The sequence below is a fragment of the Lissotriton vulgaris genome, chromosome 3_1, assembly GCF_964263255.1.
Source record: "Lissotriton vulgaris chromosome 3_1, aLisVul1.2, whole genome shotgun sequence".
NCBI lineage: Eukaryota > Metazoa > Chordata > Amphibia > Caudata > Salamandridae > Lissotriton > Lissotriton vulgaris.
This window is the reverse complement of record NC_141689.1, coordinates 1,837,815,078-1,837,836,691: the sequence shown is the minus strand read 5'-3', so window position 1 is coordinate 1,837,836,691 and position 21,614 is coordinate 1,837,815,078. Positions and strand designations below refer to the sequence as shown.

At 45.7% G+C, this 21,614-nt stretch overlaps 1 protein-coding gene across 1 annotated transcript in view; it reads left to right on the top strand.

Annotated features, from left to right (window-relative positions):
- The window catches only part of LRBA (LPS responsive beige-like anchor protein), a 2,444,222-nt gene that overhangs the window by 1,666,797 nt on the left and 755,811 nt on the right, over window positions 1-21,614 (top strand). The window contains exons 42-43 of the mRNA XM_086962285.1: window positions 4,619-4,721; window positions 7,454-7,569. Of these exons, the coding sequence (XP_086818411.1) occupies window positions 4,619-4,721; window positions 7,454-7,569 (219 nt within the window). The remainder of the gene's footprint in view (window positions 1-4,618; window positions 4,722-7,453; window positions 7,570-21,614) is intronic.

Here is a 21,614-nt window from a genome sequence, read left to right as displayed (position 1 = left end):
GAGGGCTCCTCGCCGTCTCAAGGCCTAAATCCTTAAACCCATCTTTCCATGGCTCGCGGCTGACTCTTCCACCAACCTCTCTGGGTCCCCTCAGGTTCCCCACTCATCTGTGGATCCTCCACTATTCTGGGGCTGGCCGCTCCCCCCCTGGACTTGAGGACAGATGGCTCAGTCTGCAGCCGTCGCCCACGGAGGAATTACTTTCTCCTCCGCTACGCCCTACTTAGGCTAGTGTTGCCTTTGTTCGGGCTATTTCCACAGCTGCTGGCATTCTGCGGATGGGTGAACCTGTCACTCCCTTTCCTACAGATAACCTTTTGGAAGTTCTCCACCAGGGCTCTGGTGGATGGGAGCTTGTTCCTTCCTTTTGAAGTGCCGCTCCATAATTCTCTTCTTGGGGCTTGGGGGGGCCCTGCCACGGAAGATCCTGTGCCTCAGCCACTCCTGCATTGCCACCGTCCGTCTCCGCACAACCCTGTCTGCCTTTCCTTCCAACCTTCTACTCAAGGTTCTCTACTACGGACGTCTTTTCTGTCTTTGCCTGTGGTGTTCTTCCCTCCGTCTCGAGAGGCCTGGTGGCTTGATTCATGGGGGCATAATGTCTTCGCTTCTTCCAGTGCTGCCTTGCGGGCGCTCAACACTCGTGTGTTGGCTAGGGCTACTTCCAGCCTGTGAGACTCTGTGGAGTCCCTTCTGTCTCATGTCTCCCATGAGGGTGCCCGTGCTGATCTGCGGAGCCATGTTTTGGATGGTAGGGATTTGGCTACGATTATTCTTCGGGCGACCTTGGATGTTGCCGATGCTCTCAGCCGTGCTATGGCCACTTCTGTGGCTCTCCGTCGCCATGCTTGGCTACGTGGTGCTTTTTTTCCTGAAAATATAAGTGAGCGTCTGGCTGACCTGCCCTTTGATGGGCTCCTTCTGCTTGACACTCATGCGGACTCCGCCAATCAGCGTCTTCTTGCCGTGCTCCGTCCCCCTCCTCCTCCGTAGGCTGATTTGTTGATCCTCCGGGACTTGTTGGGAGGTGTTATCCCACTTGCTTCTAGAATCTGGTGTCTAGAGTGACCGTTACACTTTCTGTGTGGTTTGCTGTGCCCTCGGGGTCCCTTGGCTGGCCCCTCTCCTTAGTTGGCTGCTGGTTCAGCTCCTTTTTTGCAAGAGTGTACTTTTTGGCTGATTACTAAGCCTTCTGTGGTTTCTGCCGCAGGCTTTATGGTTTTGTTCTCTGATGCTGGATTTTATTCCCTAAGAGTGGTTCTCATAATTTCTTCTGGACGGGTCATACCCTGAGTGGGGTACTTGTTGCTATTGTATAGCTCTTACCCTCCCCTTTGTGGGTTCCTCGCCTTTCCTGGTGTGACTGTATTCTGCTGGTGTGGTCTCTTGGTCTTGCCTGGGCGTGGCTTTACCATCCACTGCATTGTACTGTTGATTTTGCCCTTTTGTCCGACGTTCGGCTGGGTCCCCTGTTGGGGGTTCCAGAAGGGATAATTTCCTGTGTTGACGGCTTGGTCCGCCCTACTTGTTTCTCCTCTTATTTTCAGGCTGGCCGTGCTTCTGCGTGGATCGGTTTTGTCCGGAGCGATCTCCTTCTAGGGGTCATTTGGTGTTTTTTTTTAAATCCGGCGTAGTCTGGGCATTCGGTTTGGTGCCGCTTGTTAGCGGCCAGCTGCGCCTGCCTGCTCTTCTGGTTTGCGGCCGAGGGGCCTTGGCGTCGGCTCTGGCGCTCCTGCTTCATGTTCCGCTGGAGCCTAGTGAGACTACGTCTTTCTTTTCACGCCTGCCCTTATGGACTGAGGCGCCGTTCTGTCTTGTCTGTCTACTTCAGACTGTGATAGGTTTGGCTACCTTTTTCACTGTATGTGTTATCCGGTGGAGGCCTTTGTCTTCATTTCTACCTCTTCTCCTTAGAGCCTTGGGATAGTCCTTCTTCCCCTGCACTCCTCTGCGCTGCCTGTGCCTCTGGGGCTTCTGGTGGGGGTCTCTGGTACCTTGACTGGGCTTAGGGTGCACTTCCCCCCTCCTTTTCACCTTGTCCATGCCTTCTCCTACTTGGTGGGGGCTGGGCTGCCCCTCTTGTCTTTGTCACACATCCCCTGTGAGGCCCTGTGTTCTTCCAAGATGATGAGGTTCTCCTTTGCGTGAGGGGACTGGGCTATTCTCCCTGTCCCCGTGACTCATCCCCTTTTGGGGCCCTGTGTTCGTCCATGCTGGGGCGGTCCTCTCGCAGACCCTCCTCCCTCTTGGGTATGACTAGGGTATTTATTCTACGTTAAGGAATCTGCGGCTAGTAGTCTCTTATCAGATGTACGAGTTACTTACCTTCGGTAACGATGTATCTGGTAGAGACAATTCTAACAGCAGATTCCTTTACGACCTGCCCTTCCTCACCATTCTGCAAGGACCCTTCTTTGGTCTTCTGCACTCGCCTGCCTCCGGGTGGTTGTCTCCTGCGAGTGCCTTTTCTTACTCCCGCCCAGAGTGATGCTCATCTTGTTGTTAGCTCCATTTCTTCCTTTCTGGTGATTGGTTGATGATTTCATGGTGCTTCTGCGCCCCTGCACCCTGCTCCAGTGTAGGGTTGCTCGCATCCTTCCTCTTGTTGCTTGCACTTCTGACTCCTTCGCAGTCTTTGGGGTTGAGGTCCCTTGTCCGGGTCTCGACCCTTAGCTCTTTTAGGAGATGTCTCTCCCTGCTGGTATTGTCTGGGAATGAATTGTTGTTGCTCTTTCATTCTGGCCTTGGTACCTTCTCTGTTCTGGGCGGTGGTGGCAGACTTCATCTGCTGTGCAATTTTCCATATGCTTTCTGCCCCCGGGGAGGCTGTTGTATTGTTGCAGGCTTGCTTTGCAGTAGCTGTGCCCTGGCCTTTCCTTCCAGGACTATTGGTGCATTGTACCTTATCACTATTCTGGAAGGTGCTATTCCTCACCATTCGTTTCTTCCCTTACTGTTTAGCTGATTTTTTTGCACAATGTTCCTGTATTCTCATAGTTTTTGTTTGTGATGGCTCCGTGTTGTGGTGCTGAAAATTTCTCTGAAGAAAAAAGTATTTCTGCTAGACACTGTTAATCGGGAGGGGGGGGGTCAATTCTGTAGTCGCCCAGTTTATTCTCCAGTTTAAAATAGTTCTCAACCCTATCTTATCAAAAATCTATCTTAACCCTTTGTCTGATCTAAAGGGAACTAGTGCAGTACTAATGGGAAGGCTGGTCCGTGATTGCATAAACCGATTTTCAACCGCCACCAGGGGAGGTGCTTCCTTGTTATTTCTATATCTGTATATTGATATGCCTTGACAGTCAAAATGCATGTGGTCCAAAATCTCAGGTGTATTAGAACAGCTCTACAAATAAACATGCAATCACAAATTCATGACTACAGTGCATAGGTCAAATTCCATATTATTACCACAGTATACTACAATTGACATGAGCAACACACTGTCTACTGAGACCCATGTTGTCTGTTGAATTTACAAAGGGAAATCAGCTTTCCCAATTGCCACAATGTCTCTCACTGTGATTGTAACTTACTGGCAACATGTAAGCCGTTGGATTCTAGTTTTGGTTAAATATGTTTTTAGAAAACTGTTACACATTCAAAATTGCCTTGTTTTAAATCATAAATGCAGATGTGTTAGTGTATCATGCTATTTATTTATTACCGTTTTTGAGGGAGGAGATTGGCATCAGTATCCACTCGAAGCGTTGCCTCTCGTGAATTATGGCCCCTCCCCACCACACAATAAGAAAAGGGATCACATTAAACTCTGCTGATCCGTTGGTAAACCTGTGTGTTTAAAACGTCCGAAAATTTGAGAAATGAGGGATTATTCGAACCTAAACCATGGAACATACTGTCCTCTGCATTTCACCTTAAACCTTACCAAAGAAAATATAATTTAACATTATTCTCTTTTCACCCGTATGTAACCCAGTGAAATTGTTTGATTTGGTGAGCTAACCTCTTAATCTATACTGGAGCTTCTAAATTATTGTTTTATGATTTTTGAAAATGAAATAACCTGTTTGTTAAAGTGAATAAACTGTTTACAAAAGTTAGCTGCACTCCTCCCTTGTCTGCCTAACCTAGAGGTCATGTTTTGGTACATAATAAATATTTCAAGGTACGCTTTTTTCTTACATATTTTGAGGAAAGCATACAAGATGCAAATTTGTAAACCATTTGTTGTTTGTTTCACAATTTCTCAAAAACCTTGATGCAAACACGAGTCAAATTTAAAACATGAGACCTACTTAGAAACGGTTTAGCAAAACATACCGTATAATTCTCAACCCGGTCGTGGCTTCCGCAAACGCTAGCGAGCTTTCGCATGTCATCTATTGAAGTTTTACATACGTTTTTGCTTGAGCTCTCTGTTGCAGTAGTGTGGCGGTAATAACTTGGAGGTGTCGGCTTCATGTTTTTCTTTACATATGTATTTGGGTACACAGGTGGCCCAAGCCTCCTCACACACTGTTCTTCTGTATAGAAACAGCATGTTTTCTCATGCCATATTAGCTCGTTTGTTAGTTTATGATTTGACATTTTAAATGATGTGATATGCCTTGCTGCTGCATATGATTTCATGGTTTAGCTTTTTTCCCCACAGTTGCTGTGATGTTCAACTTTCCAGACCATTCAACTGTAAAGAAAGTGGTTCATTGTTTGCCACGTGTTGGCATTGGCACCAATTTTGGACTCCCACAGACAAGGTAATCTGGTCTGAGCATATTAACCACAATTCTATTATTTATTTCAAGCAAATTTGTTAGCAGCTTTTGGAAATTATTTCCGTTTTTTATTTGAACGTCAGCTTGACCTAGTTGGAAGAAGGGGCATTCCTGTCACTAGTCAGAAATACAAGCTCTGATGGCTATTTTCTGCCATGCATATGATTTTTGACCTAAGAGAATAATACCCATAAGTGAAGACATTCTCTTTTTAACTCGGCAGCTACTGGAGTTAAAAGTTTTGCTTATAAATTCTTCTTATTTTAAGAACCAATTGGCTACTGCAAAATCTAACAAAACAATTTAAAAAAAGGACCAGTTGGCAAAATAAATAACAGGCCATAGGCTTGTGTCTATCGTAAAGTTATTATTTTCATGAAATTCAATAAAATCTCGTGGGTGACCCATGGAACTCTGACATTCTAGAGTTTTTCATGCCTACACCTTAAACTAAAGTGGTAGAAAATCTGCCGATTTGATAGGATTGTGTGTAAATACTTTATTCCTCCACCTGGAAATGATATTTCAAGGTGTTGAAATTCCTTAAGTAAAACCCCTATTAAATTTCTGGCTGTTAATACGGTTTCTCACCTTGGAAAATACAATTGCCCGTTCTAAGTATGCTGCCAGGTTTTTATTGAATATGTTTGCGAATACCCATAAAGTTAGGAAATTTAGATGCTTCAAGAATGTTGCATGGGCCCCTTCTGACAATCCTCTCTTTTTTTCCTTCCTTATCCCTTCCCCTTTCCCCTTCCCTTCCCCTTTCCCTTCCCCTTTCCCCTTCCCTATCCCTTCCTGTGTCCCATGCTTGACGATATCCATTAGTCAAAACCGGAATTTGCAATAATTTTCGACCACAAATGTAACTTTTTGTTCACCTAAATGATACTAAATTGCACAGAAAATCCCTATGTCTTCTGCATGGAAAGACAATATGATATCAAGGTGTAGACATTAAACACAGCTGTGCACGTATGTCTGCTTGGTAAATGATGCACTGGCTAAGTTGCTAACTCTAAAACTCGAGATCCAAAGTTTACATTTACGTGCATGCTTCTTTTAAGTGTTTCTAGCCAGTTGCATTAGAATGACTCCCGAGCTCCTAGTTAAAACCCGCAACATATTAATTCACTTTACAAATTACCAAAATGCATGGTACTTAAAAAACAGTCGGGTACTATTTTGCTTTCCTGCCCAGTCCTCAAATAAACGTTTTTTTGTTTTTTTATTTGCTGCCAACTACCCCATTTAGTTTCAACATATCGAAAGAAGGACTGTTGGGGAAATGCCACCTTTAAAAAGCTGATATTGTGACATAGTTGTTGATTAAAACAACTTAGGTTTTACACAGCAGGTTTCAGGTTGAATCTCTGAGGCGTTGATTCAACTGCTATTACAGTACCCTGCTGTTCTTGCCAGAAAATAACAAAACCGGTAGGCTTATCATTCACATAAAAAGTACCCAAGAAATGAACTAATTGTTCTCCACTTGAACAAATGTAGTCACCCTAGGACATTCACATTAAACTGCCTGTGCCTCGGTTAATTGATCTGTGAAAATTGTGCCCTTTTTTAAGTAAGCTGGTCTGCAGTGCTAAGTTCTGTCCCAACCGTTTTCTCGTGTTTGAATTGCATGATCTAAATAGACGTGTATATTAGAAGATTGATTGCATTTTAATTCTTCATCATGTTTTTCATGGGGATCTTTGTGGGAAAATGCACATTGTTTTCTGGCATTATGGCTGTCCCTGGTGTCATTTAAGTATAATATCAGATTAAATTATGTTATGTTTCTTTCCTTGGTAATATGTGTGCTGAAAGAGTGTGTTGGACAATGTTCCCCACTTGACGTTCAGGATAAATTCCTCCGTGCTTGATTTATAAATACAAGGAAGTAGTTTAATATATTCTTGTGACAAACTTCAGGAAATCTGCATCGGAAACACCAATAGTTTAATTGCCCTGGTTATTTATAGCTGGGCCCCAAAGTTTCCCAGACGCTGAGGTTTAGAGAATGGATTTGGAAGCCCGGCAACCCCCCTTTCTTCTGATTTGTACCACACGGTATATCCTGACGTGCCTTGGAAACATATCGTGGCCGACAGGGTCATTCCTAGGTGTGAGCTTTTAATGGCGGCCGTGAGTCCCTTCCTAATGTTGCCGATCAGTGGCCGTGTGCGGATTAGGCCCACGCAGGCCTGGGGCGGCAGCAACCCGTGTGCAGCTGCAGCGGCGGCAGATTTATGAACGTGACACATGACAATGTCCAGCCCCTGATTTAAGACTGTTATTCTTCTGCCCTCATTAGGTTATAAACCGTGAAAATAAACAGGGGCCCTCTGGTCTTAGCAGAACCACCAGGCCCGACCCCAGCATCCTGCTTCACGTTTCTGCAATAAACCCAATTCCCCTTATAAAGTGCACGTGGTACTATGCAGACGCGTCTTTTTAATGATTTTGTTTCATTGAAAGGAAGGGATATTGGAACCCGTGCTTGAAATAATTGAAATTCACGAGGAGAACACAATCTGGCTGGAATGTTCAAGTATGAGATTTTACTTGTTGATATTTTTGTGTTAAGGTTTGAACTTGGAGAATAGTGACCTTTTATTCTGACTGACATTGGGCAGGGGGTGTGATACCTTAGGGTGGCCCCTTGTGTCCAGGTGAGACTGCGCGCTCACGGCTACCTGTTTGTTTCTGTCTTGCAGACGCATCTCTCTGGCCACCCCTCGGCAGATCTTCAAGGCTTCCAACATGACCCAGCGCTGGCAACACAGAGAGATTTCCAACTTCGAATACCTGATGTTTCTCAACACCGTGGCTGGTAATATAAGACCCTGATGTTCCCTTCACGTGGGGGGGGGGGGAGGTGGGTGTTAGACTTGTTAGTGATGGCTTACTTGCCGGTGCACTTTCCATGTGCGCCACAAACCTCTGACCCTGTGCTGACAGAAACTTCCTTTTCTGCAATCCGACATTTTCTTTCAAATTAGGCCCGGTCTTCCTCGTGGACACAAACGATCGTATGACACTTTTCAAAGGGAATGTGTCAGTGTGGTTTCGGCTCTTTTCTGCACCCTCCTGCGCATGATAAATGACTTCCCAAAAATGAAGCAACATTCTGTATGTAGAAAATCTTTGTAAGGCAAACGACGTGCTGAGCCCCTAGGCCGGCCATGAAGTAGTTCTCTTGTAGCGCTGAGGCTCAAGGATCAAACCAAGGATGCCCGAGGTAACCTGAGCTAGAGCAAACTATATGTCCAGTGGTTATTGACCAGGGAAAAATACAGCGCATCTCAGTAATTACAGAGTAGACATTTATGGAAAAAATAGACATTTATTTAAAGAGGAAACTTGTCCACTTAGAACTTCATCGTAATGCTTACTGCAGTGACTCCGTTGCATGATATCAAGGGCCTGATTTAGATATTGGCAGACAAGCTACTCCGTAACAACGGTGAACGTTATCCTGTCAGCCGAAGTATAAATCCCATTGGCTATAATTGGATTTTTATTTCGGCAGACGGGATATCCATCACCTTGTGACACCGAAATCCGCCCGCCTAGATGTAAATCGGGCCTCAAGTTTCTAGGTCGAATTACAAAAATATTGGAACAAATTTGAGCTTTTATCGTAATAAGTTTTTTTATTTATTAATCTTTGGTATGTTAGACATTTCCTCATTAATTCTTCACCATGTTCTCTTGCCAACAACCAACCACTTACATGGCTATGGGCAAGGAAGTATTTAGGGCATTTCCACTCCGAGGCCACAAGTGCCCTAGATAAGAAATGCGAAAATCAACCTCTCCTAAAGTGGTTCTAAGTAAGAACTCAGAAGCATAAGATCTGAGGAGGAAGTGACACAGTGAGTGTAGGAAGGTAGGATCCTTCAAGCATGGTTACCCCCCCACACACACTTTTTGCCTGTTGTCAGTGTGTTTTTGACCTAGTCTGACTGGCATCCTGCTAATCAGGACTCCAGTCACTGTGCTGTCTCCCTAAATTGACCATGGTAAGTACTTTTATAAATTCACAGTTCTCCAGTATTGGATCTTTCGTAGATTCACATGCTTGAATCATCTCAGTTGTCGTAGTGGGAGCCCCACGGTATACGGCTACAATGCAATAAACAGTCACTGCAATAGCCTATCCATTTTCTTTTGTAAAAAGAACCAAACTTAAGAAGTAGCCAATCAGGCGACAGCACCCTGTAGATCACTCCTAAGAGAGGCTAGGTTCCTCAGATTTTCTATAGGAAGTTGTGTGAAAGGGAGTATCCCTGAGCTCTGCTCAGTTTCTTCTTTTTACCAGATTTATACTCAAAATGTCGTATTCTTCAAAGAAAGGTCTCTTCAGGTCTTGTGGAACATGCGTAAAAAAGAGTCTGCATGCTGAAGAACTCTATATACTGTCTCTAACCTCAGCATAAGGTAAAGGACTGCAATATTTGTTGGACTTTTTCAACCAAAACCCTTAAAGACCGAGAGGGTAGGTGGTTGATTTGGCTTCCAAGACTTAAAAACAAATCTGATGTTGTCTCTGAGGATGAGTAGAGCTCTACCTTTCAGACCTCTCAGGAAACATCTAAAAGGAGAGAAAGGTCTCATGAATCTCCTGAAGTTTCCAAGAAAAAGGTTTTTAAAAAGACTCGTCAGGAAGATACGGGCACCTCACTAAAAGGAAAGCATTAATTTCCTACTGAGGAAAAGAGCCATTCAACACAGAAACATGGAAAACAATCTTCAGAACCATCCATGAAGAATACAGTCTCTAGAAAGCTTATATCATCAATGGCGTTATCATCTGTGTCCCTCTTGATAGAAAAATCACCATCTGAGCACATTTTACCACCCCGTCGAAGATCTCATTGACGAAAATTACATTGTAGACGACGGATACGACTACGCTGTTGACGACTGTCCCACCGCTGACGCTTCTTGCAGCGACCAAGGCCACAACATCGCCAGTGACTTCTTTGTTGATGACAACTCGCAATACGATGACAACAACTTCCTCGTCGGCGTCATCGTCGACAACGTTTATTCCGTCCACGACCGTCTTGGCATCGTCGACTATAGTGACGGCGACTTTTTCTGCTCCTATTATAGCCTCTTCGACGACACAGACACCGCTGCCATTGACGAAGCTGACAACACTGTACCCCACGCCTGGTTGTAAGCGACCGCCAACGTTGCAACTAACGCCTTTATATCCATCAACGACTTTCTCGTCGACGACACCGGTGACGGGTGTTTTTCCAGAATCCAGCAGTCTTGCCACCCTTACCACCTTCTACATTTCTGGAGGAATCTGATGATGGGAATGTTTGGTACTTCTCACAATCACTCTCAGCTTCATGTGAAGTATCACGACGATGATGAGGATGACTGAAGGTTACTATCACTAGGAATATCACCCTCCACATACTGAAATTCAATACATGGAGCCGGTTAGTGAACCCATGGTCCACCTTCCTGTAGCTTTGGTTCAAGACCTGCAGGACGTGCTACAGGACTACTGGACTTGTTTTCCTTCAACAACTGCTAATCCACCTCGGCCGCCACGGCAGCCCCTGCACCTCTACCACTGGCTTCTCCTCCACATAGGCCTGAGCTTTCTCCTACGACTTCCCCTGTAAGGGATACTGTTTTGCCTCAACATGACACTTCTGATGACAGATAAATTGAGGAGGGTTAACCTCAGAAAAATGGGCAAGTAGGTGATGAATGGGAGGACTGTTATTTCAACTCTTGCTGCTTCTTCTCCTCAGACTGCGGATTCTCCGCCGGAGGACATTGACTGTTTCCATGCACTAATGGAGAGAGCGGCTTCTCGATTTCAAGTATCAATGATAGTCAAGCAGTCTGACTGTTTTCTTTATGATTTTAAGGATCCTTCCAGAAAGACTGTGAGAGCGATACCTATTATTTATCACATCTGGGAAGAAGGCGTGAAGGTTATGAGGACACACGCCACGGTTGTTCCAGGATTGACAAAAAATATAGGGCTTCTGATGATGATCCAGCTTGTCTGGTAGGCGATCCTAAGCCAGATTCTGTCATCTCTCAGGCTGCCCAGCGGAGATCAAGAAACCCTTTAGCGCCTATTACTACACTACTTGACAAGGAGGGAAGGCGCCTCAATCACATTGGAAAGAGGCTTACTACAATTTCAGGTACTAGTGTGCACCCAGCTAACGCTCTGGCAATATTTGCAAGATACGACCACCTGATGTTATCCAATATCGCCCCTTACTGGACCTCCTTCCGGATGATAAAAGGATAGAAGCAAGAAAGATCCTTCTTGAGAGAGAAAGATCTGCATCAGAAATTATTGACGCTTCTATGGATGTGGCTTCCCTGGCTTTTCGTCCACTCGCTGGAGCGGCTGTCCTCAGGCGTCAGGGTTGATTGGAGGCAACAACGTTCCACTCTGAGGTTCAAAGCAAAATTGTGGACATTCCATTTTGTGGTGAAACACTTTTTGGCAAACATATTGATGACCCCTTACAGGCTATTGAAACTGACACTGACACAGCTAGGGCTTTGGGCACGCTCCAATACATAAAGAGCCCCTTTCGTGTGGCGCGTGGCAGAGGAGCATATTTGTTTCGAGGAGGTTACCAGAAATACCAGCCTCAGACTTACACCTCTTTTTTTCCTTCCTACCAACATCAGCAGCAGTAGCATGCACCACCACAGGCTGCTTACTCCAGACAGCCCAGGCGAAAGCAACCAGACAACAGTAATGAGATCTTCCCACCTGCCGCTCTTTCCTCAGTCACTCCTTTCAAGAAAATTTCCCTCTCTTGTTATTTAGGTCAATGGCACAAAATAACAACAAACAAATGGGTTCTGTATATAATAAATATGGTCATACCCTAGAGTTTACCATAGCACCACCTCCTCATCCACCTCAAAAATCAATACCAACCCATCTTCATTTGTTGAAGAAGGAGGCATTGATCATGCTCGAAAAGGAAGCAATAGAATGTGTGCCACGCTCTCGAAGAGGAAGGGGCTTCTACTCCAGTTTCTTTCTGGTGAAGAAGTCGGTTGAATGGAGTCCCTTTCTGGACCCCATAAAGCTCAACAAATACTTTCAGAAAAAGTCGTTTTGCATGGTAACTGTAGGAGATATTACAGCTTCTGAAATATGCGGATTTCCTGGCAAGCCTAGATTTGCAGGACGCATATTTCCATATGCGTATCCATCCCAAGCATCAAAAATTCTTCTGTTTTACTGTGGCAGGCGCACACTATCAGTTCAAGGTGCTTCCCTTCAGCCTCCGTTTAGCGCCTCAGGTTTTTACAGAGTGTCTGTCTTGCTCCAGTGACAGCATACCTATGATTAAAAGACCTACAGATGTTCCCGTATCTCGATGATTGGTTGGTGAAGGCTCCTTCTCTTTGTCAAGCCCCAAAGGCCATTTCTTTTTGCCTACAGCTCTTCCGCTCTCTAAAACTGGCAATCAATTATCAAAAATTCGTTCTCATACCTTCACAGAGGATAACGTTTCTCTGAGCAACACTGGATACCTTCCAAAACAAGGCATTCCTATCCACAAAAAGACAGAACACCATTCTATCTCTGGCTCACAATCTCTGCAAAAGAGTTAGTTTCTGTCCGTCTCCTCAAATCCTTTCTCAGCATGATGTTCTGCCACTCTCATGGTGCATCATGCACGTTTAAGGATGAGATCCTTTCAGGAGCAATTGGACAGACAATGGCTTCAGATAACAGGATCATTCAAGGATATCATTCGGATAACACCGGTCATGAAAAACGCACTTCCTTGGTGGCAGTCCACCAACAATCTATATGTGGGACTGTCATTCCTCTCTCCTCTTTCAGAGTTTGTTCTAACAGAAGCATCATTGGAAGGTTGAGGGGCACATTTTCTGGACCTCCAAATAAGCAGCAAATGGAATCTGTCTTAGTCCAAATTGCATATAATTTTTCTGGAACTGAGAGCAATTCTCCTTGCCCTCCAGTCGTTTCTCCCAAGGATTCAAGCATCCTCAGTCCTCATTCGTACACACAATACCACCTGCATGCATTATCTCAACAAGCAGGGAGGAACGAGATCTCCAATCCTATCTCTGTAAGCTCAAAGGGTCTGGGAATGGACTCTTCAACATCATATAATCATCAAGGCGGAGCATCTCCCAGGAGTAAAGAACAACCTGGCTGACACCTTGATCAGATTACGTCGTTGGCGTAGTTGGCGCCGGATTGACGTTGCCGGAGCTACTTAGACGCGCCCACGCGCGCTGACGTCAGTTTTCTTTTTCCGCGCCAGCAAGCGCAGATCCGGGAAGAGCAAGTACCTCCAGTCACTTTTTGCCTGAATTTTTTGAGGCCTTTTATCTCATCTTTTCGAGTCAATCGATTCCTGGTGTCATAAGGATGCCCGGGTTCAAGAACTGTGGAGACTGTCACCGCATTATGTCAGTGACAGACCCACACCGTGTCTCTACTGCCTAGGGCGCCACCACAACCCCAAGTCTTGCCTCTACTGCCGGGCCATGGCGCCGAAGACTTTACGGGAGCGGTCCCGAAAGTTGCTTGAAGTCTGGCAGTCGGCTCCGCGCTGCTCGAGGTCCCGGGCCCTTCGGAGGTCGAGAAACCAGTCGCAGAGTAGTCACCATCATTCTTCTGGATCTAAGTCAAAGCATTCCAAGAAGAAGTCGAAGAAGCATCGTCACTTTTCGACTTCCCTCGCCCGTCGTGGCTAAGGGTGGTGCCACCCCCGCGGCTCTGGCGGAGCTTGCGACATTGCCCCCAGTCTTACCCCCTCTTCCCGAGTGCAGGAGCGACGCTTGCTCAGGTACAAGAGTTTCTTGATGCCATGGCCCGACTCTTTGGGCCGTCTGGCCTCGCGGTGCGCCTGCGGGTCCGACTAGTGGTCCTGCTTTGCCATCTCCAGCGGCTCTGGCTCCGGTGTCGCTGGCGGCTCCGGCCCCCAACTCTGCAGGCCCCCCAAGGATCCAGAATCGGATCCCGATCGACGCTGGTTGACCTAGTGACACCAAAGAAAATAAGGAAACCCTGTGTGTTAACTGGTCAATATAATTTGACCAATGAGTTTTGGGGTAAGCTCTCAGGGAAGCTGGGGTTTCTATGCAGTATTTAGGCCTTCATGGTGGTAGGTAGCACAGGAAGAAACTGAAAAAACTAAAATATGTATAAAAAATACAAGACAAGAGTCTTTTGACTTTTCATGATTTTGTACACTGTCTCATTTGTAAATTACATAAACATCGTTTTTATTGTTTTTAAAGTTTTTAATTTTAGAATGTAACCCTGGATAAGGGAGGTACCTAATAAACTGCATTATATTTTTTATACATATTTTAGTTTTTTCAGTTTCTTCCTGTGCTACCTACCACCATGAAGGCCTAAATACTGCATAGAAACCCCAGCTTCCCTGAGAGCTTACCCCAAAACTCATTGGTCAAATTATATTGACCAGTTAACACACAGGGTTTCCTTATTTTCTTTGCATCTGCTCCCCTCCCTGTTACTGAACCAGGGGAACCTTCCAACTTACTTTTTTGTGACCTAGTGACACCTCCATCGGCACCGATCTCCCTGGCACGGCTTCCGACGTCACCCGCTCCTAGGGACGTCGTCGTCCCCAGGTTCGGCCCCGACTTGGACACGGTGCCGGATCAACGTTGCCCGACGCCGATACCTATGCCGATGGGCCCTTTTGTGCCCTATGTCCCGTCTTTTTATTTTGAGCCTGTTCCACAGACTTCAGAGGAAGGGGAGTACTGGGAGGGGTCTGAGGACCCTCTAGCACAGGACTGTGCTTATGGTCCGGACTGGGCCGAGGATTTGGGGGAAGCCAATGTTCTTGACTTCTTGCCTGACCTTGGCATGCTGTCTCCTCCTACCGTGGCTACGGAGGAGGGAGCCAGTCACGCAGTGGTGTTGCGTAGGGTGGCCGAGGCTCTCTGCCTCTAACTCCTTACGGTGGCCGTCAGGACTAATCTCCTGACTGATGTGCTCCAACCGGCGGCTACCTCTTCGGAGCCTTTGCTGCCCTTTAATGAAGCACTATCCGACGTTCTTTTGGGCACCTGGTCCAGGTCCAACACAGGGGCTCCTGTGGATAGGAACTTGGCCCGACGCCATCGCCCGGCTCCAGGCGACCCCCTCTTCCTTACCCAACACCCCGAAGAGCTTGGTTGTCCAGAGTGCGTTCCCTACCGCACCTCCGGATAGGGAATCCAAGAAGCTGGATTAGTTTGATAAGAAACTATTTTCATCTGCCAGCTTAGGGCTGCAGTCGGTGAACACCACATGCCTCTTGGGCCGTCATACCCACTCTCTGTGGGACACGGTTGGGCAGGTGCTGCCTAACTGCCCGGAAGAGGCCTAGGTAGTTCTTTCCCAGGCGATTGCAGCCAGGAGTGACGCAGCAAAGTTCACCACACATTTTGGGCTAGACACCGCCGACTCACTGGGCAGGTCGATTTCCACGACGGTGGCTCTTCGGCGCCACGACTGGTTGAGGACAACTGGCTTCTCAGGGGATGTCCAGAACACTCTGATGGACATGTCCTTTGATGCCATTCACCTTTTTGGCCATAAGGCAGATACTGTGTTGGAGCGCTTTAAAGACTCCCGGGCGACGGCCAAGTCCTTGGGCCTGTCGGCCGCTCGGCCTCCTCCGCCTTCTGCTTTTCATTCCTGACGTGGCCACGAAAAGGGTGCCCCACGGCATTCGTAGAGCCACAGACCGCAGCATCAACAACATCAGCGCGGACGTGGGAACCGTTGAGGCGGTTCAGGGGGCCAGCAGGCGGGTCAGTACACTTCCACCCCCTCAGCATCCACTTCGAAGCCTTCCTAGTCCGACCTTTCAGGTGTCAGGACCCTCACGCCTCAAGTGTCCACTGTGACACACACGAGGTCGTGGAATAAGAGAATAACGCCAGTGCAGGGTTCCTGGTCTAAATTGATGCAAGTTCGGCACTCTAAGATGGCGGCTGGCTGCCCGTTCAGCCCAGCGGTCTAGTTTTCCACTGAGTTGCCGCCGCAGTTCAGGTGAAGTGCGCGCTGATTATCATCTGCGCACTTCACTGAGACGTTTGGTCGGAGTAGACATGGAGTTTGTGTGAGGAGAGATTCGTAGCGCAAAAGATTTAGTAAACCTAAGTTTCTAGTCAGAAGACTAGTTGTAGTGGCTTATCATCTTGGTGAGCATCTTTTCGTTCGTTTTCAATCAGTCTTGGATTACGCTGTTGGAGTCAGCAGTTCCGCCGAGAGTCGCAGACTCGTTCAGGCTCGTCGGGTACCTGAGGAGAAGAAACCAAAGGCAACAGAGATAAGTGACATAAGGAGTTTACTGCAAATAACTAAAACTGTACCTATATAAGGTGTTGTTAAATCGTACTTACCACAAGACAAAACTAGACTTCACTGAAACCTACAAAGAAAAGAAAGAAGAACAGGAAGTTAGTTTAAGGAATATAAGAAGAGGATACACGCATACACAGATAGTTTAAGTAAGTATAGAGCTTCTAGTCATAACAGAATAGAGAGTTAGAATAGAGAAGCGGATAGCTAATAATCTTTTATAATTAAATATACAGGAGAGTATACACCAAGAAGAGAGAGCATTTAGAGGAAAACTGACTGCAGAGTTCCAGAAGAAAATAGAGGAATAGAATAGTAGTCCTACACCTAACAAGCAGCACAGAAGAGAGGCACTATCTTGGAAGCATACTGGTAGGTGTAGAGATAAGAAATCAAGCATTCAGTAAAGTAGAGTAGGAACACAACCGATATTAATGTTACCTTTCCCTACAGGTTCCAGCCTAAACTAAAGGTCTGCGGGTCGGACAGGGTAGAAGGAGCCAGCCAGGACAGTCTCTTCTGTTTCTCTCTCCCAGTTTGTTATTTTATCCAATATCCCCCTGGGATAACAATTGAGAGACTCGTGCCAATTGAGCTCTGGGTTGTTGTTCGGGGTGGTTTGGGGAATAGGTATCTCTGTTCCTGTGCTGCCAAATTAGAAAGAGTTTTCTCGGTTCCTGATAGTGAAGTGCCCAAGTTGCACCTAGCACCCCGAACAGAGATGGCAGAAGGTATAGACATACAAAGTTTAGGAGCTATTCTCGACACCATCCAAAAAGAGTTAAGTGCAGTTAGGGAGGAAAATTAAAACCTTCGATCAGAAATAATAAGTTCAAGAAAAGAAACGGCAGAACTGGCACAAAGGTTGAGACAGCCCTTTAGTTCAGGACAAGACGGGCAAGGGTCCTTATCAGAGAGTGCAAACAGGACGACCACTCAAGTTATACATTCCTTATCTCCTGTAATTCCTCTAGCAGCTCCGGAAAGATTTAGCGGAGACCCACAAAAGGCACAGATATTTATTACACAGTGTTCCCTGCACTTCCAGTGTCGTCCTTCAATTTTCCCAGACGCACAGTCCAGAGTTGCCTTCATGTTGTCATATTTGAGCGGTGACGCGACATCAGGGTCCTTGCCCTTAATCACCAAAAATGACCCAATTCTACGGAATTATGAAGAGTTCAAGCAGGAGTTTCTTCGAATCTTTGACAGCAGAAGAATTTCTCAAGCAGTAGACAACAAATTGCTTGATTTAAAGCAAGGGAACCGGGACCTAGTGTCCTATCTGGCCCAGTTTAACAAACTGGTAGTGGAAACGGAATGGCCGGCAAGCAAGAGAGCAGCAGTTTTCTATCGCGGTCTGAAAGATGAGCTAAAGGATGTGTTTTCGGCAATACCCAATCGACCCACAGAGATTTCGGCGCTGGTGGACCTGGTGCTTGAAATAGACTTTCGGCAAGGCGAAAGAAAAGGTGAGAAAAGGAAGGATTTTAAACCAACAGTCCCCAGGTTTGACCGGGTGAGAAAAGAGAATAATCGAGGTCAAGATGGAGAATCTGGCGTGGAATCAATGCAGATCGGAACTATACGTGGTCCATTGTCAAAGGAAGAGAAAGAGAAAAGAAGAACCAATAATCTCTGTATGTATTGTGGGTCTGGAGGCCATTTCGTGAGAAACTGTCCGAAGAAACCTAAGACGACCTTCAAGTTGAGGGAAAACTAACAGAACCACCTGTTGAAGGAGTTGAACAGGTGGATGGGTTACAAAACAAGACTCCGGAGGAACACCGAGTAGCTAATACCTTGCAGTCGGCGGTGCCTCATCTTATTTTGTCAATGGAGATAAGATTTAGAGACATCGTATTGACAGAAGTTTCCGTGATGATTGATTCTGGGGCCACGGGAAACTTTTGCAACCTAAAATTCGTGAATAAGAGGGGAATACAAGCAATCAAGAAGTCCAAGAGTGAACCCGTCAGAGCAGTCGATGGGACCAACTTATCATCTGGTCCAATAGTGAGTCATACGGAAGTCATACACCTTCTTTCAAATGATGGGCATGAAGAAAAGATCGAATTCAACCTGATCGACGCTCCTCAATTTAAATTAATACTTGGGCTTCCCTGGCTCACTGAATATAACCCGATGATTAATTGGAGTACTAGAACCATAAGGATGAATTCAAATTATTGTCTAGAAAATTGTTTTGGAAATCTCAAAAGAAACCAAGAAGTAAATCCAGCCTATTCATTGTGTCAAACTGGAGAGTCTATATGTGTCATCGACACTCAAGAATTCCCAGAGGAGTATAAGGAATTTGAAGAAGTGTTTAACGAGGTAGAAGCAGAGCAGCTACCCCCCCCCCCCCATCGAACATACGACTGCAAGATTGAAATTGAACCAGGTTCGATTTTACCTTGCAGTAGGGTGTAACAGAGAAGGAAAACCAGCATCTAAAAGAGTACTTGGACAAGTACTTAGCCAATGGATTTATTCGACCCTCGCAATCCCGGTGTCGTCGCCATTATTTTTCGTGCCGGAGAAGGAAGGGGAATTGAGGATGTGCATCGACTACCGCACCATCAATAAAATCACCAAGAAGAATCGGTACCCCTTACCCTTGATTTCAGTCCTGTTGGACCAGGTAAAAAGAGCTCGGATATTCACCAAACTCGACTTGAGAGAAGCCTATCACTTAGTTAGAATGCGGGAGGGCAACAAATGGAAGACTGTCTTTCGAACGAGATTTGGATTATTAGAGTACCAGGTCATGCCCTATGGGCTGTGTAACCCCCCGGCAGCCTTCCAACATTTTATCAACGACGTCCTGAAAGAGTACATCGATCAATGTGCTATAGTATACATTTATGATCTTCTTATCTACTCCTCTGATACTAAGAAACATCAAGATCAAGTCAAAGGAATTTTACAAAAGGTAAAAGACAATCGATTGTTTGTGAAATTGGAAAAATGTGCGTTCAGTGTCACCCAAGTAGAGTTCCTGGGTTTTGTCATTTCGCCAAATGGAATCCTCATGGATAAGAAGAAAATTGAAACAGTAACTAAATGGAAGTCTCCAACGAGCGTCAAGGAGGTCCAGAGTTTCATTGGATTTGGGCATTTCTACCGACGGTTCATTAGTGAATTCTCCCGAAAGATTTTACCTCTCACTAAGCTGCTAAAGAAAGGAATCCAATTTGAATGGTCAAAGGAATCAGAGGAAGCCTTTGAAGCCCTCAAGCGGAATTTCACTTCGGCACCCATTCTACAACAACCGGACCCGGCCGAACCTTTCTATGTTGAGACAGATGCCTCAGATCAGGCGGTAGGAGGAGTCCTATCCCAGCGGAATAAGGTAACTGGACAACTACATCCAGTGGCCTACAGATTAAGAAAATGGAATCCTGCTGAAATTAACTACACCATCACGGAGAAGGAATTATTAGCGATCAAGGACGCCTTTAAGGAATGGCGCCACTATCTCATGGGAGCTCAGCATCAAGTGACTGTGTTTACGGGCCATCGTAACCTGAAGTTTCTAAAGACCGCCAGAACACTTACACCCTTGCAGCTGAGATGGTCATTGTATTTTGCGTATTACGACTTTGTGATCACTTATAGACCAGGAGCTCAAAACGGGAAGGCAGATACTTTATCCAGGATAGATACGGAGAATCAGAAAACCCCTCTGGAAAATCAATCAATTATTCCGAATGACAGAATAATTGGAGCTGTAACGTCAGTCGATCTAGAAAGAAGCATCTTAGAAGTGATGGATTTGGAAGCCATGCAAAATTGGGTGAAGGAGGGAGAAGGTAGAGAAATAATTCATCAACTGCCATACTTTCAGAATACCTTGTTTGTGCCCACCAAGGAGTTGCAATTGCAAGTTATGCAAGAATGTCATGATGCGAAATTAGCTGGACACAAGGGAGAAGCGAAAACAAAGGAGTTAATAAAAATACATTATTGGTGGCCAGAAATGTCCAAGAACATTGAGGAATATGTTAAGACGTGTGAGGTTTGTGCTCTGGGAAAATCTGAACGACTGGCCCCAAAGAGACTGCTTCAGTCATTGCCCACCCCACCCTATCCTTGGTACACGGTTACCTTGGATCTCATCACAGATTTACCCTTTAGTCAAGGTTACAACACAATATTAGTAGTAGTTGACTCATTCACCAAAATGACTCATTTCACTGCCTTAAAAGGGGTTCCAAGTGCCAAACAGTTAGCAACTCATTTCAATACAGAAATCGTCAAGATACACGGAATTCCCAAAATTATAATCTCAGACAGAGGGGCTCAATTCATTTCCCGATTCTGGAAATCTTTTATGGAAGGATTGGTAACTGAAGTGAGATATTCCACAAGTTACCACCCAGAAACTGATGGTCAAACCAAAAGGGTGAACCAAGAGCTAGAACAATATTTGCGACTATTCCTTTTAAAACAGGGTGGAAATTGGTTGGATTACCTGTGGGCAGCAGAGTTTGCCCATAATAATGATAAGAATGCGTCCACTGGTTATTCACCATTCTATATGAATTATGGTAGACACCCAAACTCCACCATCAGACAGACAGAAATAACAGTCCCAGCAGTTGCGGAAATAGTGTCTCACCTAGAACAGGTCCATCTTAGTGCAAGAGAAAATCTTGATTTAGCCAAAAAGAAATATAAGAGTTTCGCAGACAGGAAAAGGCGCGAGGGTCCCCCATTAGAGATAGGAGATCAGGTCTGGTTGAACACTAAGAATCTTAGGCTAAAAGGGAACCGGAAATTTCCACCGAGATTTATTGGCCCTTATCCAGTAGAGGAAAGATTAAATCAGGTAACCTATCGAATCACGCTCCCAGCCAAATTGAAGATCCACCCAGTCTTCCATGTTTCTTTATTAAAAAAGGCTCCGACCAATCTGCGGAAAACACTGCCTCCTAAACCAGTGCAGATGGAAAGTGGGCTTGAATTTGAGGTGAAAGAAATTCTGGAGTCAAAATGGTCCAAGGGACAATTGTACTTTTTTAGTGGATTGGAAAGGATATGGTCCAGAGGAAAGATCCTGGGAAAAAGAGGACGATGTTCATGCACCAAGGTTGATAAAGATGTTCGATCAACGATTCCCTACTAAACCAAGACGGGAGGAACCTGCCTTGTTGGGGGGTACTGTCAGGACCCTCACGCCTCAAGTGTCCACTGTGACACACACGACGTCGTGGAAAAAGAGAATAACGCCAGTGCAGGGTTCCTGGTCTAAATTGATGAAAGTTCGGCACTCTAAGATGGCGGCTGGCTGCGCATTCAGCCAAGCGGTCTAGTCTTCCACCGAGTTGCCGCCGCAGTTCAGGTGAAGCGCACGCTGATTATCATCTGCGCACTTCACCGAGACGTTTGGTCGGAGTAGACATGGAGTTCGTGTGAGGAGAGATTCGTAGCGCAAAAGATTTAGTAAACCTAAGTTTCTAGTCAGAAGACTAGTTGTAGTGGCTTACCAT